The sequence below is a fragment of the Scheffersomyces spartinae genome (assembly GCF_019049425.1).
Source record: "Scheffersomyces spartinae strain ARV_011 chromosome Unknown scaffold_22, whole genome shotgun sequence".
NCBI classification, from domain to species: Eukaryota; Fungi; Ascomycota; class Pichiomycetes; order Serinales; family Debaryomycetaceae; genus Lizanozyma; species Lizanozyma spartinae.
This window is the reverse complement of record NW_025065069.1, coordinates 113,253-139,550: the sequence shown is the minus strand read 5'-3', so window position 1 is coordinate 139,550 and position 26,298 is coordinate 113,253. Positions and strand designations below refer to the sequence as shown.

The 26,298-nt window shown below is 38.8% G+C and overlaps 11 protein-coding genes across 11 annotated transcripts; 8 read left to right on the top strand and 3 right to left on the bottom strand.

Annotated features, from left to right (window-relative positions):
- Nucleotides 1–1,238: 1,238 nt before the first annotated feature.
- Nucleotides 1,239–3,332, top strand: FAA4 (long-chain fatty acid-CoA ligase; the record flags this gene model as incomplete). The annotated part of the gene is made up of 1 exon (XM_043193439.1): nt 1,239–3,332. One exon carries the CDS (start codon nt 1,239–1,241, stop codon nt 3,330–3,332), a length of 2,094 nt encoding a protein of 697 aa, XP_043047448.1.
- Nucleotides 3,333–3,485: 153 nt separating this feature from the next.
- Nucleotides 3,486–5,364, bottom strand: KQ657_002684 (asparaginase; the record flags this gene model as incomplete). Its single annotated transcript, XM_043193438.1, has 3 exons — nt 3,486–4,639; nt 4,856–4,863; nt 5,360–5,364. 3 exons carry the CDS (start codon nt 5,362–5,364, stop codon nt 3,486–3,488), a joined length of 1,167 nt encoding a protein of 388 aa, XP_043047447.1.
- Nucleotides 5,365–5,474: 110 nt separating this feature from the next.
- On the bottom strand, nt 5,475–9,617 carry KQ657_002683 (uncharacterized protein; the record flags this gene model as incomplete). The annotated part of the gene is made up of 1 exon (XM_043193437.1): nt 5,475–9,617. The coding sequence occupies one exon, from the start codon at nt 9,615–9,617 to the stop codon at nt 5,475–5,477; it is 4,143 nt and encodes a 1,380-aa protein (XP_043047446.1).
- Nucleotides 9,618–9,907: 290 nt separating this feature from the next.
- Nucleotides 9,908–10,723, top strand: PUP1 (proteasome core particle subunit beta 2; the record flags this gene model as incomplete). Its single annotated transcript, XM_043193436.1, has 1 exon — nt 9,908–10,723. The coding sequence occupies one exon, from the start codon at nt 9,908–9,910 to the stop codon at nt 10,721–10,723; it is 816 nt and encodes a 271-aa protein (XP_043047445.1).
- Nucleotides 10,724–10,928: 205 nt separating this feature from the next.
- AHA1 (Aha1p) lies at nt 10,929–11,975 on the top strand (the record flags this gene model as incomplete). The annotated part of the gene is made up of 1 exon (XM_043193435.1): nt 10,929–11,975. The coding sequence occupies one exon, from the start codon at nt 10,929–10,931 to the stop codon at nt 11,973–11,975; it is 1,047 nt and encodes a 348-aa protein (XP_043047444.1).
- Nucleotides 11,976–12,277: 302 nt separating this feature from the next.
- On the top strand, nt 12,278–13,509 carry FDH3 (bifunctional alcohol dehydrogenase/S-(hydroxymethyl)glutathione dehydrogenase; the record flags this gene model as incomplete). Its single annotated transcript, XM_043193434.1, has 2 exons — nt 12,278–12,298; nt 12,391–13,509. 2 exons carry the CDS (start codon nt 12,278–12,280, stop codon nt 13,507–13,509), a joined length of 1,140 nt encoding a protein of 379 aa, XP_043047443.1.
- A 1,447-nt stretch (nt 13,510–14,956) lies between these two features.
- Nucleotides 14,957–16,087, top strand: IDH2 (isocitrate dehydrogenase (NAD(+)); the record flags this gene model as incomplete). Its single annotated transcript, XM_043193433.1, has 1 exon — nt 14,957–16,087. One exon carries the CDS (start codon nt 14,957–14,959, stop codon nt 16,085–16,087), a length of 1,131 nt encoding a protein of 376 aa, XP_043047442.1.
- A 105-nt stretch (nt 16,088–16,192) lies between these two features.
- ADE8 (phosphoribosylglycinamide formyltransferase) lies at nt 16,193–16,936 on the bottom strand (the record flags this gene model as incomplete). Its single annotated transcript, XM_043193432.1, has 1 exon — nt 16,193–16,936. The coding sequence occupies one exon, from the start codon at nt 16,934–16,936 to the stop codon at nt 16,193–16,195; it is 744 nt and encodes a 247-aa protein (XP_043047441.1).
- A 955-nt stretch (nt 16,937–17,891) lies between these two features.
- On the top strand, nt 17,892–20,675 carry EFT2 (elongation factor 2; the record flags this gene model as incomplete). The annotated part of the gene is made up of 2 exons (XM_043193431.1): nt 17,892–17,895; nt 18,151–20,675. 2 exons carry the CDS (start codon nt 17,892–17,894, stop codon nt 20,673–20,675), a joined length of 2,529 nt encoding a protein of 842 aa, XP_043047440.1.
- Nucleotides 20,676–21,737: 1,062 nt separating this feature from the next.
- On the top strand, nt 21,738–25,286 carry AMO1 (Amo1p; the record flags this gene model as incomplete). Its single annotated transcript, XM_043193430.1, has 3 exons — nt 21,738–22,563; nt 22,886–22,928; nt 23,171–25,286. 3 exons carry the CDS (start codon nt 21,738–21,740, stop codon nt 25,284–25,286), a joined length of 2,985 nt encoding a protein of 994 aa, XP_043047439.1.
- A 377-nt stretch (nt 25,287–25,663) lies between these two features.
- On the top strand, nt 25,664–26,284 carry SFM1 (protein-arginine N-methyltransferase; the record flags this gene model as incomplete). Its single annotated transcript, XM_043193429.1, has 1 exon — nt 25,664–26,284. The coding sequence occupies one exon, from the start codon at nt 25,664–25,666 to the stop codon at nt 26,282–26,284; it is 621 nt and encodes a 206-aa protein (XP_043047438.1).
- Between the last annotated feature and the right edge of the window lie 14 nt (nt 26,285–26,298).

Here is a 26,298-nt window from a genome sequence, read left to right as displayed (position 1 = left end):
CATGTAACCAATGAAGGTTGCAAAGAATAGAAATAGAAACGTTTACGTAACCATACATAATGATTATGGTAAGAAAAACCACCGTACCATACAAATTACTCTATCCTACTCAAGTCATTCTCATCTATTCTTACCTTTTACGTAGCCAAGCACAATTCTAGCAATATGATGATGATCATCATGAAAATGACGATAATAATAATGTCAATACTAAATTACCAGTACTGCACGTCTACAGCTTGCTAAGTGGTTCCCCCGCATTAGTAGATTTCCAAGAAACTTCTTTGACCAAACCAAACCACTAACACCATACCATTACAATTGGTGTTGAAGGGAAGCAGTGACATGATATATAAACTATAACATCAGAGACCTCCTCCTCGGCATTATCAGCCTGTCAAGCTCTATCCCCAACAATTGTTTTAAAGCTGAACAAACTACCCAATCTGTATAAACAGAAAATCACAACGCCAGAAACAGCAATAGACAGAATTAGCTGTCTCCCCCCTCACTTTTGTGCCATCCAGATAAAGTGACAAGAAACAAATGCACATTTTTAACTCCCTAATTTGTACAACTACAGGGGGGTTCTCCTCTACTTTCTCCCCTCCTTTGGAGCAAACCACCTACCGTATATAAGGAGTGGTATCTCACACATTATTGTTACGGAGCATACTACAATTTAGTACAGTTCGAACTAATCAAGTACTGAATTGAACTAAACATAGCTCAATCATAAAAACAGAGTTTATTCAGTAAGCCAATTCACAACTTTGTTCAACCTTCAATTCCATTATTGTTTTTGGACTCAATTGGACGTGCTACTATCATTGGTTTTCTTGTACTGACTCCCTAAAAATTTTTGGGTAATTAATTTGTTGTTCCGTGTTTGGTGGCTTGGAAATAGCATAGCGTAGCATTGCAACGTGAGACCAACCAACCAAAAAAAGCAGAGCACACTTGAAGATAGGTGTTTCTTATATAATTGGTCATATTACTGATATCGTTTTACTATCAGTCATACTACTAACACTACATTAATAATACTACCTTTATCCTAAGTATTATTGTCAGTCTTAGCTTTAGCCTTTCCTCCCGAAAACACAAAAGGCTGGTCTGCATATTTTGCCGCATAGTTACACATACGTACTTCCTTCCCAGTTGGGTGGCGGAAGTTAAAAACATATACAATCCGTGTTCTTTTTCTTTGATCAATTGGACCTTGTAAAGCATCAATTATGACTGTACAATTAACTGTTCCTGTTGGCGAAGCCAAAACCGGTGAAACCGCGCCAAGAAGAAAGGCGTCCCAAAAGAATGGTGCTGTTGAAAGACCCTTGGACAGTAAGGCTACCACCATTAGAGAGTTTTTTGAAGAATGCGTTGGCCGGTTTTCCAACCTCAAATGTATGGGTTGGAGAACTTTAATTGATATTCATGAAGAAACTAAGCAAGTCACTAAAGTCGTTGATGGCGCACATGTAAAAGTTGACAAGGTGTGGCAGTTTTATGAATATTCAAACTATAAATATCAAACATTTGCTGAAGTTTTGCAAACTGTTGAAGCCTATTCCAGGGGTTTGATTAAAGTTGGTTTGAAACCTAATCAAGTGGATAAGTTACATATTTACGCTCAAACTTCCCACAAGTGGATGCAATCATATTTGGCTGCATCATTCCAGAATATCCCAATTGTTACCGCTTATGACACTTTGGGTGAATCTGGTTTGATTCATTCTCTTGTCCAAACTGGATCTAATGCCATTTTCACCGACAATGGGTTGTTGAGCTCTTTAATCAACCCCTTAAAGAAAGCTGAAAATGTCAAGATTGTCATATATTTTGATACTGTTGATCCTCAAGATAAGCGTATGAATGGTACTTATTATAGTAATGCCCAAAAGGCCATTGATGATATCAAGAAAATTCGTCCAGATATTAGCTTTTATTCTTATGATGAATTAATTGAATTGGGTAAAGCTAACCCTGATATTCCATTACAAACATCTAAGCCAGAAGATTTATCCTGTATTATGTACACTTCTGGTTCTACTGGTGAGCCAAAGGGTGTTGTTTTAACTAACGCTAATGTTGTTGCTTCTGTTGGTGGTGTTTCATGTGTAGCTGGTAGAAATGTTGTCAAGAAGGGTGACAGAGTTATTGCATTCTTACCTTTGGCTCATATTTTTGAAATGGCTTTTGAATTAATGTCCTTCTGGTGGGGTAGTTGTTTGGGTTATGCTACTGTGAAAACTTTGACCGATGCCCTGATTAAGAATTGTAAATCTGATATGGTTGAATTCAAACCCACTGTAATGGTTGGTGTGGCTGCTGTTTGGGAAGCAGTTAGAAAGGGAGTTCTTGCCAAAGTTAAAGATTTACCTACTCTTACCCAGAAGATCTTCCACTCTTGTGTTGCTGCCAAACTGTCTATGTGGAAGTACCATATCCCTGGCAGTGGAATATTTGATCCAATCTTTAAAAAGGTTAAGGCTGCTACTGGTGGTGAAATTCGTATTCTTTTGAATGGTGGTTCTCCAATCTCCCATGATGCACAGGAATTCATTTCACTTCTTATTGCTCCTATGTTATTGGGTTATGGTTTAACTGAAACTGCTGCCAACGCTACAGTTGTTGAATTATCACACTTTGAATATGATGTTGCTGGTACTTTAACTGGTGCCATTACTGCCAAGTTAGTTGATGTTGCTGATGCAGGATACTATGCAAAGAACAATCAAGGTGAAGTTTGGTTAAAGGGTAAATGTATTGCATCTCATTATTACAAGAATGAAAAGGAAACATCCGAAGCATATGAAGATGGTTGGTTTAAGACTGGTGATATTGGTGAATGGACTGCCAATGGTGCATTAAAGATCATTGATAGAAAGAAGAATTTGGTTAAGACATTGAATGGTGAATATATTGCGTTGGAGAAGTTGGAATCTATTTATAGATCCAATCCTAATGTGTTGAACTTGATGGTTTATGCTGATCAAACCAAGGTTAAGCCAATTGCTGTTGTTTTACCCAATGAAAAGCATATGAAGACATACTTGGCTGAAGAAAAGGTTTTCTCCCTTGAAGAACTTGATAACAAAGATATGGCCCATTTGGTTGACGATCCAAATGTTGTCAAGGCATTCAACAAATCTTTGTTGGCTACAGGTAAAGCTCAAGGATTGAAGGGTATTGAATTGCTTCAAAATGTTGTTTTGTTGGATGAAGAATGGACACCTCAAAATGGATTTGTGACATCAGCTCAAAAGTTACAAAGAAAGAAGATTTTGGAATCTTGCAAAGACAAAGTTCAAAAAGCGTATGGATCTTGATAGTTAATATAATTTTTGATATTTTTATTTCTCTGTTTTAGCGTGGACCCTTGATGATAGTAAAGTCCAGGCTTATTGTTATTACTCCGTTACATATTAATTATATATGTATAGTGTTAATGTATGAATATTTGCAATTGTATTAGTGTGTTTTTATCCACCGTATACACCTTGAAATATGCCCTTGATCTCAGACACAGAATACCCATTAAGCAAACATAATTGTAGCAAGATTCTTGATTTCTGCGGATTCAAATAGCCGCTAGCAATGGCATTATCAAACCCTTGGATCTTTGGTAATGAACCAGTAGGTACCATACCGTCCATTGATCTTTTAGAATAGATGATTGGAATCTTATTATTTTTGGTCACGTGATACAATCTTTCGTTGGTAGTTTGATTCATGGACCCAGCACCCATAGTAGCCAATACCATCCCCTTGGCATTGAATTGGGTTACCAAGACATCTATTAATTCGTTGTCAAACCCCTGGTGAGCATAAATAATACAAACCTTGGGTAAAGTTTGGATAGGAGCTTGGACTGACTCCAAATTGAAGTACATCACCCCTAATGGCTTAGAAGCAGGCCAATAGTAGTGGATTTCATTGTTAACAAAATTACCAACATATCCTTGACCATTACTCTTGAAGGTGTCTAAGGAGTTAGCATTGGATTTGGTGATATAAAACCCAGATCCTATTCTATCGTTCAAAGCCACCAAAACACCTCTATTTCTGCTTTGTTGAGAAGCAGCGATGGCTATGGCTTGATACAAGTTCATGGGACCATCAGAAGAAATCGCAGTGGAAGGTCTCATGGATCCACACAATACTATTGGTTTATAAGTATTAATAGTCATTTGAAGAAAGAAGGCTGTCTCTTCCATGGTGTCAGTTCCGTGGGTTATGACAAACCCATCATAATGAGGTAAATCCTCCACTATCTTATGATAAAGTGAAAGAACTTCTTCATCACCCATTTCCTTCAGATCCAAGTTCATAACTTGTTCATATTGTAAGTTACAAGTAGTTGAAAGATCAGGAATCAGTTGAATAAGATCTTCAATGGTCAAATCAACTTCATAACCGGCTGTTTGATGAGACGAAGCTCCTTTAGAGGCTATAGTACCCCCAGTACCTAATACCTTGATGTTAGGAAGGGCGTGTGAAAGTCCTTCACCTTCTCCCCCTGTAATACTAAAGGCACTAGCACTAGACACACTATGTGAACGGGTATATTTGATTTTATAGATTTGGTTATCTGTGCCTTCGACTGTCATTGTAACCCGACCTTCTGCTGCTGCTGCTGATGATGATGATGATGGTGGTAAAGGTATTTCAGTATTCATATCAGATAGTTAACAGGTATTTAACAGTATTTGTATATTGATACTTTTGTTACTAGGGAGATTCATATACGTTATATATGCCAGTAACCCCGGTAACTCTTCAAGTAGAAAAACCGTAAGGCGAAATTGATAATGGGGTCCGATGAGCTTCTGACATGGCCCTGTGGCATTACTGTCGATACTGTATATGAGATGTGGGGGAAAGTGAGAAAGAAGATCAAGTAGTGCTAATGCAACACGGTAGCACCGACCGAAAATCTACAAGTGATTTACCGTTAGGCGTAATGCCAGAGTAATGCCATACCGTGAGTGAGTCAGTCAGTCAGTCAGTCAGACACACAGACACTATGGGGTTCTTTTCCAAGAATGAAACAAACGATATGCCGCCCAATAAGTCGGCACGTAAAATATGTTGGGAATCCAGAGACTTGTTCTTTGACTGTTTAACCGCAAATGACATTGACAATTCCTTAGATCCAAAGGAAGAATCCAAAGTATCACTGCAATGTGGAAGCTTACGAGAAGATTTTAAGAACAAGTGTGTGGCTTCCTGGTTTGAATACTTTCAACAGAAAAGATACCAAGATATAAGAAGAGACAGGTACATAAAGCAGTTGGAATCAGAAGGTGCTCAGCCATTGCCATTTAAGTTAGAGCCCCCAAGAAAGTGAGGGAACAACATTCTTGTATATAGACTATTATATATATATATATATATATATATATATATATAAACAAATAGGTGGTACCCACATATGTATGGTATGTATCCATATGTATGAATATAGTATACTATACCGCACTTATTGTAATGGGTTCGAGTCCCACCACCTGTTCTTGGGTCTCACCATTTAAAAGATCTAAAACCATTCCCCACTCATAGATTCCAATCTCTAATATGGTAAAGCTCAATTGTAACTCTATTGTCTGGTTGGGTCTTATCATTTGTCCCAAGTGTTGTTGCATCACTCCATTGAATAGTATGCGACGATCTATGCTTAATTGATTCCGGGCCGGGGAACCGTTCTTCAAAAACGGAACGTGACGAAAGATCCCATCAATGTCTCGTTTACCTCCATTGTGGATCTTAGTTCTCAAAATATAAAACTGTTCAGTTGTCAACTGATATTTCCCATCCAGTTGTTCACATTCAGTACCATCTTCTGTCTCGATAGTGCTTGTCATTTGAATCTCCGGTAGTAATAATATGTCGAGCATTGGTTCCGTCAATCGTATAGACCGGAACTGAATATCTCCATAGCGAGTTCCGGGTCCCTTGATGGCATTGGAGGCCCACGAACCGGTTAAATTGTTTAGCAACTCTTCTCTTAACCAGAAAAGTCTCCGCATACTCTTGTCTTCTGCTTCAGAGATGGAATAGTTCTTGATAAATTGCTTGTTTCTCAAAGATGGTATAGCATCTGTTAAATTGACTTCATTGTGTTGGATTCTTTTAATCGGTAAAAAGTATCTGGTGGTGATGCCAGCTTCCACTTCTTCATTGATCTGAAATCCTGTCGATTTATATCCAATCTCACAGTGCAACTTCAGATTCCAATTGTTTCTTAAATCAAATACCAAAAGGCAATATTCATAAATATCTTCTGTTTTGGAACCTTGAATGCCATCAATGAATTTCAAAAGTTTGCAAAGGTTATCTGTATGTAAAATACCTTCAGATTGTTGTTGCTGCATAGCATCTCGTAAAGTATTGGAGAAAAGTGGTAGTAAATGGAACCCAATGATCTCTAACGTTGGCATGATACTAATTCCGATTGGAATGTAAAATTGCTTAACATAACTCTTCATGGTATCAGAAGCAACTCTGTGAGAATAATCTAAAATTATCTTCAGTTCTTTTATTCCTCTCTTGCAAAATATTTCATATTCAATAGTTATCTTTTCATGTGGTGGGATGGTTTTGAATTTATTGGCAACCTCGTCCTTGTTCACAATACTGAATGGTTTGGATTTTAATAAAAACCATTCAATTTCATACATCTCTGCTGGTGTTAGGGTCTGATAGCCTTGGTTGAGCTTCTTACTCAATGGTTCAATTGTTGAATCCCAAAATGAAAATGACAAATAATTAATCAAGACATCAGATTTGTTAACCAATGAAATACTGAACGTCACCCGTTCTCCTTCAAGAAGCATGAGCCATCCATTGGTAATCAGAATACTATCCAATACAAGTGTTGGCTGAGGTGGAAGAACATTTATGGTAATTGTCTTTGTTAAAACCCGATTTTTAATATTATTATTCTCCAAATTGGATATAATATTAGACAATGGAGAACCTGTAGTAGATGGTTTAGACTCAGATAGACGTAAATCCTTGACTTTCATTAAAACAGAAGGAAATTCACTTTCAACAATATTAAAGAATTGAGCCCTACAATTACTCAAACCTATTTCAAATCCTTTAATGATGATTTCCCCAGTTGCTAAACTCTTAAACAGGACTAGAAATTGTTGTATTGAATTGGGAGCAATGATAAGATTTGTTGGATGGTGTTTCACAAGCGAAGAAGGATCTTCTGTAACAGCATGAGTTGATTGAAGTAATGGAGAAATATTGGCTGGTGAAGCAGAAACATTATTAATACTACCTCCACCATTCAAGCTTGAAGAGGAATTCGAAGGCCTTTTATAATTTTGAATGCCAACACTGGGGACAGTTTTCTGTTGTTTGGTCATCAGCTTGGAGGATACTATGCTATTAGACTCAACAACAGGTCTTGTCAAATGTTGAAGGGTTTGAATTTCATCTTCAATCTCAGAAACAATCTTCAATTCATTGATCTCAATTTTAAAAGCGAAGGGGTTTTGTAAAGTTAGAACCAATTGATAAACTTCATTAACAATAAGTAAGTCTTCCACTACTTGAGGTTTGGCTTTCGTGTAAGGATCAAACACACCTGCTTTTGTCTTTCCTTCGAGAGGAGTATCTTGTACTTCATATTCATCAAAGGGTAAAAGCTCATTTTTACTTCTTGTGATACTTAGTCTAGCATCTCTAACAATGAATGGGTCCCAATATGGAGTGTGCAATTCGATACTGTTTCTTCTTGATACGAAAACACTGTAGTCTATCATTTCTTTTAGTCGAATTTGATCATTAGGCGGTAAGCAATGAGTATACCTTGTTAATAGCACTGAGCATACCTTAAGCAAAAAGGGATAATCCTTCATGATTTCTGCAACATTCATACATAACCGTAAAAGCAGTATCTGTAACGATATCCAATTACCTTGCAGATTCAAATAAGCATCTTTAATGTTCTCTTCCGGTTTTGAAGTAACCTTGTATGCTTCAAATAGCATTTCAAACAAAGAATATATGCTAGAAACATCATTACCACCACCTTCTCTTGACATTTGTTTAATGCTCTCTGAAATACTGTCAGGCTTTTCCTTTAATTTCCTCGATAGGCTGACAATAAGGGTTCTTAAAATGAATGACTGTTTCCTGTGGGCCTTCAATTCAAAATATATAGAGGCCAAAACACAATAAATGTTACATTGCTCAACAAAATCGATTTCAGTAAGTTGAATAAGGTACACATTATCCAATTCTCTTAGTATTTCTTCTCTTGAATAAAATTTTGATGATTCTTCTTGTTGTGGTGTATTAACAAGATTTGTTAATGATTTTGTCACTTCGGTCCCCAAACGACGAATTTGAATCATAAACTTGGTTGCTCTTAAAATGTACTCTGCAAGTATAACATCAGGTATGCAATTTTCGAAATCAGAAGTACTCAAATGATAACTTTTTAGTATTTTATTATGGACCAATTTGAACAACTCCGGGAATAAGACATCATTCAATTCACCACCATTAATACTGTTACGTTGACTGGCTAATGAATTTCGGGGTGTGATTGAATTAGGAATGTTGACCTGAGGCGTGCTGTTACTTGATGATAGCGCAGATCTTATTGAATCCATTGAGCTTCTTGTGGTGGAGGTGGTGTCTAAGGACGCAAGGGATTGTAATTTTTTAGATGAAATTTGTAATGCAGCTGTTAATGCAAGTACTGGCATTTGAAAGTTAGCTCCAATATATTGAAGTAAAGCAATTGTTATAAGCATACCTTCAAGAGCACTTCCAAGCCAAAGATAATCTTCACATTTTTTCAAAGCTAGTATTGCCTCTGAAAACTCATTCATGGCGTCAGTATATTTCCCTGCTAGAAGATAGAAATTACCCATGACTTTATTCTTCCTACCAACATGCTGTAATTTCATTTTAGTTTCAATCAGTGAAGATATAAAATTCCCGGAACTGAATCGTTTTTGGTTAGTATTACTATTTTTATGGATTGTTTTCACCAATACTTTCCCCTCAGAAACAGGAGATCTCAAGGTAACTATTGTAAACGAGTTCACGTAGTTATCCAAGCTGTGGAGGTAATTTCTGGTGATTTCCACCAAAATCGAGTCCAAGCCACCAGTGACTACTTCCAGATCATGATGATAGAATGAAGTCTTTGGAGAATGGTCACTTGGGATGACTTTGGCTTTAATGACATCCAATGGAGTATCAAATAGTATGACATTGTGTACTATTGCATTGGGGAATGAGGCATTGAGCGTATGAGCAATATCTTCAGTATCAACATGTGCTTCATATGTTCCTATGGCAACAACTATGAACTCCTTCCTGAAAGGTTCAAAGTTATGCAACTGCAAAATATTCAAGTCATTGGTGCTTGTTACTATATCGTACAACACTCTACCATTGGGGTAAGGCTGCGGATTGAAATGTCTCAATTCTGGCATAGGCGGGACCTCCAAGAGTCTGACCTCCGGGTTTGCAGATCTCAATAACGAAACATATTTATCAAAGTTGGACTTGGAACAGTTGTTAACAGGTACAGCTAACACTCGGGTACGTGCTGGATAAACAAACTCAAATCGACTCAGCATTCTTCCAGTTCATGCAAATCAACTGTCCTCAGTTCAATGGCGACGACGGACTTTAATGAGCGAAGTATTGGTTTGACTTGGTGGGTGTACGGGTACAAATAGACGTGTATAGTTTCAGATCAAGAAGAGAGTTGCCAGTAAAAGAGGTCGTGTCTTTTTGAGAATGTGGACTTTGAATCGAGGGCAAAAGAGTTGATAGTGTTGATAATGTTCACGCTAAGTACTAATACTGCAAAGTACTAATATATACGACTGATATACGACTAAGTCCTACTATACAGCAATTGAATATGCCAGGGTTGAATTTTGATAACTACCAAAGAAACCAATATCTAGCAAGTAAGGGGTTTTCACAAGCAAAAGCCACTTCTACAGGTACTACTATTGTTGGTTGTAAGTTTCAAAATGGAGTTGTCATTGCTGCTGATACAAGAGCCACAGCAGGAGATATAGTTGCTGATAAGAATTGTGAGAAGTTACATCGATTAGCACCCAGAATCTGGTGTGCTGGTGCTGGTACAGCTGCTGATACAGAGATGGTGACTCAATTGATTGCCTCTAATTTAGAATTGCATTCATTATATGAAAATCGGAAACCTAGAGTTATTACCGCCATGACTTTATTGAAACAACATTTGTTCAAATATCAGGGCCATTTGGGTGCTTATTTAATTGTAGCAGGAACTGATCCTACGGGAGCCCATTTAACTTCAGTTCAAGCTCATGGATCAACAGATGTGGGTGAATATTTATCTTTGGGTTCAGGATCTTTAGCAGCCATGGCTGTACTTGAAACCAATTGGAAACCAGATATGACAAGAGAAGAAGCCATGCAGTTATGTTCTGATGCGATTTTACTGGGGATTTGGAATGATTTAGGTTCTGGATCCAACGTTGACTTATGTGTCATGGAAATAGGCAAAGATGCTAACTTATACAGAAACTACATGACTCCTAACGTTAGAATTGCAAAGGAAAGATCTTACAAGTTTGCTAGAGGTACAACTGCAGTGTTACAGACAAGTGTACGCGATTTATTAGATGTTGAGGAAACAGTTATACCTTTCGGTCAAAAGGATTCCGATGCCATGGAGATTGAGGCGTAGACGTATATCCGTATGTATATCCGTATATATATTATTCAACATCTAAATGTAATAGTTTGTATGCTATGATACTATATAATAAATGAGGTTCTAGAACATTCGCTTTGGTAGTGAAAAATTCACCGGCTTTGGGTACGCTCCACATATATAGTGTTGATGTAGTTGACTTTTTTTTTAAGCTTTACCGCAAAGCATTGTACAAAGTATGGTGGTGAACAATCCTAATAACTGGCATTGGGTCGATAAGAACTGTATTGATTGGTCCAGAGAGTATTTCTCTGAGAGATTGGCCAACTTGAGTGGAATTGAAGATGGGAAGAAGGTTATTATCGATTCCATTTCTTCTGTAGAGGGAGACGTTGAAGTCATACAGCGTAAGGGGAAAGTGATGTCACTTTTTGACTTACGTTTGGTATTCAACATTCTGGGAACTTGTGATGGTGAAGATTCTGATTTTAAAGGTTCTATTACTGTTCCCGAGTTGGCTTATGATACTACAGCAGATGAGATTCAATTTGATATTAGTATTTACAATGAAAACAGCCAAGCACAAGCCATGAGACCATTTATCAAACAGGCTTTACTTCCTAAAATTAGAGACATTTTGGGTAAGTTTGGCCATGATTTGATTGTCACTCAGAGTTGTGACATTCAAATTTCAGCTGATAAAGTTAACTCCGAATTAACAAAAGGGAACCAAGCTCGTACAACCGGGCAAGCTACTACTAATAATAATAAAGTTGTTGAAAAAACTACTACCTTAAAGACTACTCCTGCCACAGCTACAGCTACTGCTTCTGCTACAGCACTGGCTGGTCCAAGTTCAACTACTCCAAAGTACAATACACTGACCTTACACTTAGAACCTGTGTTTAACACCACCATAGACCAATTGTATTTGACGTTATTAGATGGCAATAGAATCGCAGCATGGTCCAGATCAGCCCCTAAAATTGAACTGTTCCCACCTTCAGAAGGCAGTGAGTTCCAAATCTTTGGTGGATCTATTCTGGGTAAACTTATTAAATTAGTACCCAACCAAAGAATCGTTCAAACCTGGAGATTGGACGATTGGAAAGCAGGCCATTATTCTACTTTAGATATCGAATTGATTCAAGGGAGTAGTGACTCGAAAATGGTTGTTAAATGGTCTGGAATCCCCATTGGTGAAGAAGAGAGAGTTAGAAATAACTTTGAAGAATACTATGTCAAGTCTATTAAATTGACCTTTGGTTTTGGTGTCACATTTTAGTAGCATTCCATAGATCATATCATCTCAGTAACAATATATATCCCAGTTCATATGAAGAACGCATTGTAGTTTAAATAGGTGAATGTGTGTGCCCATACAGCATTTCCGTGAGTCGTATCTTACTTCCTATTTAGGTGCACTTTTGCGCACCGGATATTTGCGCCCGATGTGGAAATCTGGGATTGCCCAGTGGAAGATTCTATAATGAAATATAAAGGGGACTCCAAGGTTTTCAGTATTAAACTTATTTCGAAAAAAACTATCCTTCTGTTGTTCTTATATATAATCACACAATTGACACAATGTCTGACACCGCTGGAAAAGTATGTTCAACAATAACAGCAACACCTTACAGTTGCACATTGCACCTCAATGGTTATCCCTTTGAAACTTTTTGGTACTAACATAAATTTAGTCTATTTTTTGTAAGGCTGCTGTGGCTTGGGAAGCTGGTAAGCCATTGACCATTGAAGATGTTGAAGTTTTGGCTCCTAGAGCCCATGAAGTCAGAATCAAGGTGTTGAACACCGGTGTTTGTCACACGGATGCTTACACTTTGTCTGGTGTTGATCCAGAAGGTGCTTTCCCATGTATTTTGGGACACGAAGGTGCTGGAATTGTTGAATCTGTTGGTGAAGGTGTCACTAACGTCAAGGTTGGTGATCATGTGATTGCTCTTTACACTCCTGAATGTGGTGAGTGTAAGTTCTGTAAATCTGGTAAGACCAACTTGTGTGGTAAAATCAGAGCTACTCAAGGTAAAGGTGTTATGCCTGATGGTACTTCTAGATTCAAATGTAAGGGTCAAGATCTTTTGCATTTTATGGGATGTTCCACCTTCTCTCAATATACCGTTGTCACTGACATTTCTGTTGTGGCCTACAACCCTAAAGCTGAAGCTGACAAGACTTGCTTGTTAGGTTGTGGTATCACTACAGGTTACGGTGCAGCCACTATCACAGCTAATGTTCAAGAGGGTGATAATGTTGCTGTTTTTGGTGCTGGTTGTGTTGGTTTATCAGTTGTTCAAGGTGCAGCCGCTAGAAAGGCGGGTAAGATCATCGTTGTTGATATCAATGATAAAAAGGAAGAATGGGCTACCAAGTTTGGTGCTACTGATTTTGTTAACTCTGCCAAATTACCTGAAGGTACTACTATTGTTGATAAGTTGATTGAAATGACCGATGGTGGTTGTGATTTCACTTTTGATTGTACTGGTAACGTCAACGTCATGAGAGCTGCTTTGGAAGCTTGTCACAAGGGTTGGGGTACCTCTGTTATCATTGGTGTAGCCGCTGCAGGGAAGGAAATCTCCACCAGACCCTTCCAATTGGTCACCGGTAGAGTATGGAAGGGTGCTGCTTTTGGAGGTGTTAAGGGAAGATCTCAATTGCCAGGAATTGTTGATGATTACTTGGATGGTAAGATTAAGGTCGAAGAATTCATTACTCACAGACATCCATTAGAAAAGATCAACACCGCATTTGAAGATATGCACAATGGTGATTGTATCAGAGCCGTCATCAACATGTAACGCCAGCAGCTAGCACAGACTGCCAAATTGTAAAATAGCGTACTTCATTAATATAGTTTATGTAAAAGCTTAGAGAAAGAGCTTAGAGATTTCTATGCAGACATATAAGCTCTTTGTATCGTATGCTGTACTTCGTTGTGCTAGACGCAAGGTGTATCCGCAGTCAATATATTTATAATGATCAAGAAAGCAACGTCATAGAGTAATCTTATGGTTAACCTTTTGAGGTAAAATCTATGAAGTAAATATTAGAGAAGCTTTAGCCCAGTACATTTTGTAGGTTTGGAAACTATTTTTGATGAAAAATGATAAGAGATGTCACATATTCACTCGCTACTGTTGGTTATCAAGTAAGTAAGTACAAATAAGGTAAATATTTAGGATTTATAGGTACCGCTGATTTAATTCTCTTGACCATATACCATTTCATCATCACGTGACCAGATCATAGCGGGTAATGGAGGGTATGAGGTTCCTGTACAAACGAGCAGAGGGGTAAACAACCAACTCCGAAACTATCACCGATCATGTTAAGGTCTCTTGCACCGGCGCTACCAATTCATTTAGAGGTATATTTAATGTAGTGTCGGATGCCGTAGGTCGAGCTCAAAATGATAATGTCGCAATTAATTCTCGCGGTTTCTTAAATCTCGGTTCCGAACTGATCATAATACACAAAACCAAGTAATTTACAGGTACCAAAGCGGGGCGCTGGCCAATCAACGTTCGTTTTCTATTTGAGATGTACCCCCTCCCTCAATCACAATGTCGCAGACACCAACCTGATGTCGCTGATAATATTATACTTGGAGACTGTGTACAGGATGATCTAGTGTACTCCGAATAAAGTGCGAAATCGACTCCGAGTTTATTGCAACGGTTCAGACATAAAAGAAATATGTGGTGGGTAAGTGATCCGACATGACATTGACCGTGGTGATAATTTATTAGTATTTGTAAACTATAGCGAAATTGATGTAGAAGGTTGCAAATTGAAGGCCAATAAGGACTAAGGACATGTTACCAAAAAAAGTCTAATCATGTAAATATACTTATAAAAACCTGTGTCTGATATATGATAATTCAGACACAGCGTTCAACTAATCCCAACCATAAATTAGCACATAAAATATACAACATGAATGTACAACAAAAACTTATACCATAAATCACGACAAAACACATACACAATCCCGCTGCTATTCAATAACTGATACAATTGTCGGCAGACTATTTAATATGTCTTAAACTAATGTCGTCGATAAGTGTCTGTTGTTTGTGCCGAAAGTGCGAACCGAAAAAAATTAAAATAAAAAATCGAAAAAGGAACTACAATTTATATCTTTCCCTTCTTCTTCCTTCGTTGTACATATACAAACGTTTAGAGGTACGGTTAGTCTCGTCTCGTGTTAGATATATATATAAATAAATTCTGCATCCTTCAAATATGTTTAGACAATTAGCCAGAGCCTCATTTGGTCCCAGACCAACCACCACCAGATTCACATCTGCCGCTGCCATCAGAGCTCAATCTACAATTGCCGGTACTTTCACTGGGGCAAAGAACCCTAACGGAACTTACACTGTGACTTTGATTGAGGGTGATGGTATTGGACCTGAAATTGCTGATGCCGTCAAGGATATCTATGCTGCTGCTGAAGTTCCAATTGAATGGGAACCTGTTGATGTTACTCCTTTACTCATTGATGGTAAGACTACTTTACCTCAACCTGCCGTCGACAGTGTCAACAGAAACAAGGTTGCATTAAAGGGTCCCTTAGCCACCCCAGTCGGTAAGGGTCACACCTCAATGAACTTGACTTTGAGAAGAACTTTCAACTTATTTGCCAACGTTCGTCCTTGTAAGTCCATTGTGGGTTACGAAACTCCTTATGAAAATGTTGATACCGTCTTGATTAGAGAAAACACCGAAGGTGAATACTCTGGTATCGAACATACCATTGTTCCTGGTGTTGTTCAATCCATCAAGTTGATCACTAAGCCTGCCTCCGAAAAGGTTATTAGATATGCTTTTGAATATGCCAAGTCTGTTGGAAAGCCTCACGTTCTTGTTGTCCACAAGGCCTCAATTATGAAGTTGTCTGATGGTTTGTTTGTTAACACAGCCAAGGAAGTTGCTAAGGAATACCCTGATGTGTCTTTGGACTTTGAATTGTTGGATAACACTTCATTGAAGTTGACTGCTGACCCTAACCAATACAAGAACATCGTCATGGTTATGCCTAACTTGTATGGTGATATCATGTCTGATTTGTCTTCTGGTTTGATTGGTGGTTTGGGTTTGACTCCATCCGGTAACATGGGTAACGTTGTTTCTATCTTTGAAGCTGTCCATGGTTCCGCTCCAGATATCGCCGGTAAGGGTTTGGCTAACCCAACTGCTTTGTTGTTATCTTCTTGTATGATGTTGAGACACATGTCTTTGAACAACTACGCTGACAAGATCGAAGGCGCTGTTTTGAAGACCATTGCTTCCGGTCCAGAGAACAGAACTGGTGACTTGAAGGGTACTGCTAGCACCAAGCACTTTGCTAGCCAAGTCATTGCCAACTTGTAAGCGTCATCACCGATCTGACATAAACATTCGGTACATTAATTTATCTTTAAATATATTTTGATTCATTCAATGCTACAGAAATTATCCATGACATTATGTAACTAATTAAACCTTAGTTTCAAGTTTGACATTGTTCAACTTTTCCGTAATTTGGTCAGTGGTATCCTTCCTGTTATCTTTAGCCAAGTTTCTTAATACAATGTTGCTTCCTTCAACAATTGCAATATGCTCCACCTTATGTACTTTATCTTCATATTGCTCCAAGGTATCTTCCTTAAGTAATTCAATTTCTTTAACCACCAAAGGTTCACCTTGATCAACTTCGGCAATGACATAATGAATCATGACACCACCAGTCTTTATTTTACCATCTTGACCTGCTTGCCATGCTCTATCAATAGCATGAGTACCTTCAAATGCACCAGGAAGTGCAGGATGAAGATTAATAATGATGATTCCGGCGTCTTTCAAAGCATTGAGAATGGAGGGTGAAAGAATAAGCATCCAACCAGCACATACAACAAGTTCGGGAGCTTCATAACCTTCAACAAGTTCACCAGAAACTGAACCATATATTAATAAATTGGCCAAATCACTGTTAAACTTTTCTCTTCTTAGAGATCTTTCCTCTTTATCATCTTTGGTAGTGCCTTTGTAATAAGGTTTAAGAGCATGTACTTTAGTAGCAATCAGAGCCTTTGATGCTCTGGTAAGTCCATAAGCATCTGCCAGTGACGAGATGACTTGGGTAATGTGACCTTTAAGTACACCTGAAGCTTCCGCGTCAATAAGTGCTTGTAAATTGGAACCGGAACCGGAAATTAACACTGAAATATTGGGTACACTCATTGGATGTAAGATTATATATTTATGACTATTAATGTTCCCTTTAGAAGTAGTAGTTAGCTGTAACTTGACCCTCTTGTGATGCCAATCCAGTTACCCGTTTTGGACCACTTTGAATTAAAGGGAAAAATTGAATTCCCATTTTGACTCGGACCGTCGCACTCTTACGTAAGAGAAAGACGTTGTTTCAAATTTAGAAAAAGTTTCCGGAGGATTATGTTAGTATAATCTGGTTCATGTCATGACAAGCAGTGTGCTAATAGTCTTCAAAACAACGGATAATATCTATTATTATAGACGCTTAACAGTGTAAAAAATTCTACGACTTTGTCCGGGTAACGAGAAAAGTTATTGGACGTCGCCTGAAAATCCAGACACTACCATTTGGAAATTAGTTGTAATTGACAGTAACATACGGACATAAGAGTCAATTTATCAAGATAAATGGCAATTAGTATATCCAATGGTTATTACCTACTTTAATTGACTTCTTAGCTAAACTCTACAGTAAACAATTGATGGGCCCAACCATGCTGGTGTTCGGGGGTCGTAGCCAAACTTTTGTATCACCAGATTTCCTCCGGAAAATTTTTTTCTGTCAGGGCATTTTTGGGTGAGGGGACTGGCCAAAGTCACCAGCGCAACAGACTAGAGGAAAATAAGCAGACACTGTAGTATACAGATGAACCTCCTGAAAATGTCTTAATCCTACAGCGTACTACTCAATTCCACACGCTATTACCATCACTACCCAATTGACGATTACCCTGTACTGACATTTATCTTCACCTAACCTCCATCGCATCCTGTGTGTGAACCCTACCAGCACACAGGAAACAGTGTCCCCTTTGCATTCCCACTTTTTTTCATCATTTTTTTCGCTGTTACTATTCTTCTCTTCTTCTTCTTCTTTTTCTTTTCTTTCCTCTTCAGATCTGCTCAACTAACTACTGTCAAGATGGGTATGTAAGAAGCGACGACGTTCTCCTCCGTCCACGTCTGTGTTCCCTGTTGGAGGCTCTTGCTGAGGGGCATCGGAGTGAGAGTTTTGTACTGCAAAATTTTTCACCTCATCCCTGAACAGACCATCATTGAATCTAATTGATGTTCACTCATTGATGATAATCATTGATGCGTAGGGTTCTACATGGACAACGGTACAAGGAGCTGCAGCATAGTATGTTGTGTATAGGTTCTGCTTACTAACTATTTTCTAGTTGCTTTCACTATTGATCAAATCCGTGACTTGATGGACAAGGTTACCAATGTGCGTAACATGTCCGTCATTGCCCACGTCGACCACGGTAAGTCCACTTTGACCGATTCTTTGGTCCAAAAGGCTGGTATTATCTCCGCTGCTAAGGCCGGTGATGCTAGATTTATGGATACCAGAAAGGATGAACAAGAAAGAGGTATTACCATCAAGTCCACTGCTATTTCTTTATACGCCAGTATGACTGAAGATGACTGTAAGGAAATCAAGCAAAAGACTGAAGGTGAATCTTTCTTGATTAACTTGATTGATTCCCCCGGTCACGTTGATTTCTCATCTGAAGTTACCGCTGCTTTAAGAGTCACCGATGGTGCTTTGGTTGTCGTTGATACCGTTGAAGGTGTCTGTGTCCAAACCGAAACCGTCTTGAGACAATCTTTGACTGAAAGAATCAAGCCTGTTGTCATCATTAACAAGGTTGACAGAGCTTTATTGGAATTGCAAGTTTCAAAGGAAGATTTGTATCAATCTTTCTCCAGAACTGTGGAATCCGTTAACGTTATCATCTCCACTTATGCTGATAAGGAAATGGGTGACATGCAAGTTTACCCAGACAAGGGTACCGTTGCTTTCGGTTCCGGTTTACACGGTTGGGCTTTCACCGTTAGACAATTTGCCTTGAGATACTCCAAGAAGTTTGGTGTCGACAGAGCCAAGATGATGGAAAGATTGTGGGGTGACTCTTACTTTAACCCAAAGACCAAGAAGTGGACTAACAAGGACAAGGATGCTGATGGAAAGCCATTGGAAAGAGCCTTCAACATGTTTGTCTTGGACCCTATCTTTAGATTGTTTGCTGCCATCATGAACTTCAAGAAGGATGAAATCCCAACCTTGTTGGAAAAGTTGGAAATCAACTTGAAGGGTGACGAAAAGGAATTGGAAGGTAAGGCTTTATTGAAGGTTGTCATGAGAAAGTTTTTGCCAGCTGCCGATGCTTTGTTGGAAATGATTGTTATCCACTTGCCATCTCCAGTTACTGCTCAAGCTTACAGAGCTGAATCCTTGTACGAAGGTCCAGCTGATGATGCTAACTGTCAAGCCATTAAGAACTGTGACCCTAAGGCTGACTTGATGTTGTACGTCTCCAAGATGGTTCCTACCTCTGATAAGGGTAGATTCTACGCTTTTGGTAGAGTTTTCGCCGGTACTGTTAAGTCTGGTCAAAAGGTTAGAATCCAAGGTCCTAACTACCAACCTGGTAAGAAGGATGATTTGTTCTTGAAGTCTATTCAAAGAACTGTTTTGATGATGGGAAGAAATGTTGAACAAATTGATGACTGTCCAGCTGGTAACATTATTGGTTTGGTTGGTATTGATCAATTCTTGTTGAAATCTGGTACCATCACCACTTCTGAAACCGCTCACAACATGAAGGTTATGAAGTTCTCTGTCTCTCCAGTTGTGCAAGTTGCTGTTGAAGTTAAGAACGCTAACGATTTGCCCAAGTTGGTTGAAGGTTTGAAGAGATTGTCCAAGTCTGATCCTTGTGTCTTGACTTCCATGAACGAATCTGGTGAACATATTGTTGCTGGTTCCGGTGAATTACACTTGGAAATTTGTTTGAATGATTTGCAAAATGATCACGCTGGTGTTCCATTGAAGATTTCTCCTCCAGTTGTTTCTTACAGAGAAACCGTTGAAGGTGAATCTAGAATGGTTGCTTTGTCCAAGTCTCCTAACAAGCATAACAGAATTTACGTTAAGGCTCAACCAATTGATGAAGAAGTTTCTTTGGCCATTGAAAACGGTACTGTTAACCCAAGAGATGATTTCAAGGCCAGAGCTAGAATCTTGGCTGATGAATTTGGTTGGGATGTCACCGATGCCAGAAAGATTTGGTGTTTCGGTCCTGATGGTAACGGTCCTAACTTGGTTGTTGACCAAACTAAGGCTGTTCAATACTTGAACGAAATCAAGGATTCTGTTGTTGCTGCTTTCCAATGGGCTACCAAGGAAGGTCCAATCTTTGGTGAAAACTTGAGATCTGTTAGAGTTAACATTTTGGATGTTACTTTACATACCGATGCTATCCACAGAGGTGGTGGTCAAATCATTCCAACCATGAGAAGAGTTACCTATGCTTCTATGTTATTGGCTGAACCAGCTATTCAAGAGCCTATTTTCTTGGTTGAAATCCAATGTCCAGAAAATGCTATTGGTGGTATTTACTCTGTTTTAAACAGAAAGAGAGGTCAAGTTATTTCTGAAGAACAAAGACCTGGTACTCCATTGTTCACTGTTAAGGCTTACTTACCAGTTAACGAATCTTTTGGTTTCACTGGTGAATTGAGACAAGCCACTGGTGGTCAAGCTTTCCCACAATTGATTATGGATCATTGGCAAGTTATGGGTGGTGACCCAACTGACCCAACCTCCAAGCCAGGTGCCATTGTTAAGGAAAAGAGAGAAAGACAAGGTATGAAGTCTGAAGTTCCTGGTTACGAAGAATACTATGACAAGTTGTAAGCAATTTAGCACTATAATCTTTTATTTTTAGTAAACACCAATTTCTTTATATGATTGTTTAGTTGATCTTTAAGATATATATATCTAATATATTTTCTTTAGTATAAGATGAGGTAATAGCCGTTCCGGAATTACCGAGAGGTCATTACCTTTCCGTTTTAGGCGGTCGGCTGTTATGCGGTACTATACGATGCGGTACTATACGATGCGGTACTATACGATACGGTACTAGTATAGATACGGTACTAGTATAGATACGGTACTAGTATATCGTGTACTCTGCTAGTATATGGCGTACTCTGTTAATACATAGTGTACTCTATTAGTATATAGTGTACTCTGTTACTACAGTATGCACTACACTACTATCCTCTGCGCTACGCTATGCTGCTCTATGCTGTACTCGCTACTATTACGATGCACCGGTATAGGCTCACTATCTGTCGACGCACGACTCTCGGCTCTTACAAATGTGTACCTTACTGGCATCACCGGATTTAATGTCTTGTGTGCCGTACGTAAAGGCGTTACTCCCGATCCGGCTCTATGACAAATAACTCATATAAAGAAGGAACTATCCATTGTAAACGTATACGAGAATACTGTGCTGTAATACCAATAGTATACTATACGACTATACTATACTACTATACCAGTACTATACTACACTACACCACTACACCATACTAGTACCCTACCACACAATACTACTACACTTCTATTCTGCACTGTATACTACTACTGTACTCCATTTGTTCCATTTATTCTGTCCTTATGTCGTCTTCTCATCAGGCACTCACAGATATCATATCAAAGATACAGCTGCTCCATGATCACCTGACAGGCATCTTTCGGTTCTCCTGTTGTCTAGCGTCTGTTGTGGTTGTCATTGGAGTCCTCTGGCGGTTCCATGTGGTGTCGTCCCGATTAGCAGTGCAACTTTATATCTCATCGTCTGAGACATCAACAAAGAGACGGGGGATGCGCTATTACAATACAAGCAAGAAATCCCTTAAACGATTCGTCATAGTGATCATCCTATTACAATTATGGAATATCATCATGTCAATTGGTGCCCCACGAATATTAATATCGTTGCAAAGAGTTAAAGAGAATGTTCCTGATTTACCTCCAGAACTCTTCACCTTTTCAATGGCCACACCACCACTAGTCAGCTCTCCACAGGGTAGACTTTTCTTAAGAAAAGATATAAAGCTTTTCGTGGTTATCGCCATCTCGTTGGTGCTCTACAAACTGTTTCTCAATGCATCCCATCACGTTGTGCAGCTAATAGTTGATGTTGCAAAATGTCGTCACATACCATTGCATAATGATGAAGACAATGAAGATGAACGTCTGGAACTAGAATTATGGGAGTCAAACAAGGTGGTGTCGTTTAATGACAACATCACCATTGTTGAATATTCTTCATCAATTATAAGCTCTAAGGTGACACCAACATGTTGTTGTCCAACCAGTATAACTATCTTAAAGCAATGGCTTCGACTGATTAGATTCAAGAAAGCCTTACGTCATTACGTCGTGCCATTCTTGGGGTTGGTGGTTGTGCTCCCCTTAATATATAAATCTCCAATGATCTTATTAACAACATCTTCTACCATTTATATCCATGGGCCAGAGTATCAGATCCGCTTTGATCATGTTTTCTTGGCCACAATCATGGTTTCCTTATTCAATAATTTTAAATCATTGAGTTTCATGGCTCCACAGTTCCCTACCATGACTCTTTTATTAACCAAGTTCTGTTGGGCTTATGGTTATTTAACATTAATTTTGAGTGCCATGACATTACCATTTTTCACCGATGTCTTAGCATGTTTCCTAAAGATAATGTGTGATGCTATCACTGAACGTAATGATAACGAAAGTAATGCTAGTTCACTTATACGGGTACAAGTTTTAACGTTGTCGGTGACTCAATTTCTAAGACATGCATTATTGCTGAGTTGTTATATGGTACCAGATTGTACTGAACTGAAATTGACTCCAAGTTCATTTCTTCTCATAAGAGACTTATTAATGAGAGCTTGGCTATTGTTGAATCAATGCTATTTGGTGGTAGTTCCATGTGTGCTTTGGTTGCTTTTGATTGAATGGAAATTATCAACAATGACTTGAATTAGTTAATCGTAATAAACCAATTAAATTAGTTAATGTCATCTCATCGATCTAAAGACCACTATTAGTAGCAGGCAATGGGAACGCTTTCCCAATGCGGAAGGAATACGAGCAGTGGGTATTTATTCCCGATTTGTACTACTGGTTCCGCACTTTCTCACGGGTTATCTCTTCCCAATTCGGCCATCCCTCCCACAGATAGGATCAGGTATACCGATTATAACCTTGATAACATGGGGTCCAAATGGTAACCACGATCTCATATAAATAGTCAGAGAAGACCGTTGTGGTAGTCATTTTTTTAAGTCTTTTCATTCACTACTTTACTCAACTCAAGCGTATCCAATAATGGAAAGATTGCAACAATTGGCTCAGCAGGCTACAGCTGCTGCTAACCCACCAGCTTTGCCTGTTCATCCTTTGGACCCTTTAAGTGTTTTAGAAATCCAACATGTTTCAAATGTTATCAAGGCTCATTTTGCTGGCGTTAACATTAGTTTCAACACTATTTCCTTAAAGGAACCTGCCAAAAAGGCTTACTATGATTGGAAGGAAAAGAATGGTCCAATTCCCCCAAGAATAGCATACTATGTTATTGTGAAAGACGGTGTTAATGGTGTCACTGAAGGGTTTGTTGATATTCCTTCTTCAACAGTTTTGACTGTCAAAGTATTGGAAGGTGTTCAACCAATTTTGGCACCTGAAGACTTGCAAAGAACTGAAGAAATTGTTAGAACTGATCCGGAAGTCATTAAACAATGTGTTCTTTCTGGAATTCCTGAAGATGACATGAAGAATGTTTATTGCGATGCTTGGACCATTGGTTATGATGAAAGATGGGGTGCTTCAAGAAGATTGCAACAAGCTTTGATGTATTGGAGATCAGATGAAGATGATTCCCATTACTCTCACCCTTTGGACTTTTGTCCTATCGTTGATATGAATGAAGGTAAGGTTATCTATATTGATATCCCCAACAGAAGAAGAAAGGTTTCTAAACATAAACACTCCAACTTCCATCCAATCCACATCAAGGAGAAATATGGTACACCTGAAAACCCATCTGGTTACAGACAAGAACCAGATACTCCAATTAACATTACTCAACCAAATGGTGTTTCTTTCAAAATGGATGGTAACGTTATGAAATGGTCCAATTTCTCTTTCCATATTGGGTTCAACTATAGAGAGGGGATTGTTCTTTCTGATATCACTTACAATGATCATGGTAAGGTTAGACCAATTTTCCATAGAGTCTCTTTGGCAGAAATGATTGTTCCTTATGGTTCTCCTGATTTCCCTCATCAAAGAAAACATGCTTTGGATATTGGTGAATACGGTGCTGGTAACTGTACCAACCCATTGCACTTGGGTTGTGACTGTAAGGGTGTTATCCACTATTTGGATGCCCACTTTTCTGATCTGGCTGGCTCTCCAATCACTATCAAGAATGCTGTTTGTATTCATGAAGAAGACGATGGGATTTTGTACAAGCATTCCGATTTCAGAGATGGCTTTCAAACCACCATCAATGTTAGAGGTAAGAGATTAATCATCTCTCAAATCTTTACTGCTGCCAACTATGAATACTGTTTGTATTGGACCTTCAGACAAGATGGTACTTTGAAATTGGAAATTAGATTGACTGGGATCTTGAACACTTATATCGCTGGTGAAGGAGAATCAGCTGGTCCATGGGGTACTATTGTTTATCCTAATGTTAATGCCCATAACCATCAACATTTGTTCTCTTTGAGAGTTCATCCAAGAGTTGATGGTGATAACAACTCTGCTGGAGTTGCTGACTGTGCTGCATCTCCTTTCAAGACTGGGTCCGTTGAAAACCCATACGGTAATGCATTTTACTCCGATAAGACTGTTTTCAAGACCGTCAAGGACTCTTTGACAGATGGGTCAGTGATTAGAACTTGGGATCTCTTCAACCCTCAATCCATTAACCCTTATTCAGGTAAACCCGCTTCCTACAAGTTGGTTTCCACCTTCTGTTCTCCCTTATTGGCTCAAGAAGGGTCCTTGGTTAGAAAGAGAGCTCCATGGGCTGCTCACGCTACCGAAGTCATTCCTTACAAGGACGATGCCTATGGTTACGGTAGATTGTACCCATCAGGTGATCATGTTGCTCAATGGTCTGGTGATGGCGCCAGAGGTATGAGAGAATGGATTGGTGATGGTTCTGAACCAATTGAAAACACCGACATCATCTTCTGGCATACCTTTGGAATCACCCATTTCCCAGCCCCAGAGGATTTCCCTGTCATGCCTACAGAAATCTTTGACTTGATGTTGAGACCCAGACACTTTTTCACTGAAAACCCTTGTATGGATATCAAACCTTCTTATGCCAGAACTACTAAGGAAGTTAAGGCTGGTAAGACCAATGAGGATCCAACTGTGGTCATTAAGGATTCAACTTCTGTTCACGCTTTTGGCGAATCTTGTTGTAAGAAATAAATACATACTAATCTCTTTATATATTCTTAATTTTATTTATTGTGTGAACGAAGAAGAGTGTAGGCTGTTTATTTGTAGTTGCAAAAGATTATTCCCGTTGGTTATGTAATATATTGGTGTTTATTACGTAAGCAATACAGCACACTTATAACATTCAATAATGTATTGCTTATGTACGTCTGTTGTATGTATTCAATATATTCTGCTATTGTAACTGCTACAGCTACCATTGCCACTACCATTACTATTATCTTTGACATTAATTGTGTGCTAAATGTGGCACTACGTGCCTCCACATCTAATGCTGTGGATGTACAAAAAATGCGATGAGATAAGCAACCTTCACCAAGCTCATCACTACCACCAGATCACCAAAGATGAAGTACGTCATTGAACACATGGAAGAAGGTTTCTCTGAATGGGTGACATTAGAATACGCTCAAATCATCCGTGATGTCGGTAAGGAAAACCTTATCCTCACATCTCTTCCTGATGATACCACTGAAGAGTCGATACCTTCAAGATTGAGACAACTTGGATTACAATGGACAACCGAGGAATGTATTCAAATAGATGGAGGTCTCGATGCCACCAGAGTGTGTCTTTTAGATCCAGCAGCAGAGACAGATTTGACACCCGAAGACCATCAAAAGTTTGATTACTTTGTGTTTGGAGGAATCTTGGGGTCTCATCCTCGGGTCGACAGAACTGGAATCCTAAGAAAGAAATATGGTTTTGCCGGTAGAAGATTGGGCAGTTTACAAATGACCACAGATACTGCCATTAGAACCACCAAACATATAATTGATGGTCAAACCAAGTTTGAAGATATCAAGTTTATTGATTACCCGGAGATTAGGTACAATAAATATGAATCAACAGAAATGCCCTTTAGATACATTGTTGATGGTAACAATGAACCAATATTACCGGAAGGAATGCTTGAATTGATCAAACACGATGCTGACCAAAGTATTGATGACTTGCTAATGGAATAATATCATCGTATAGT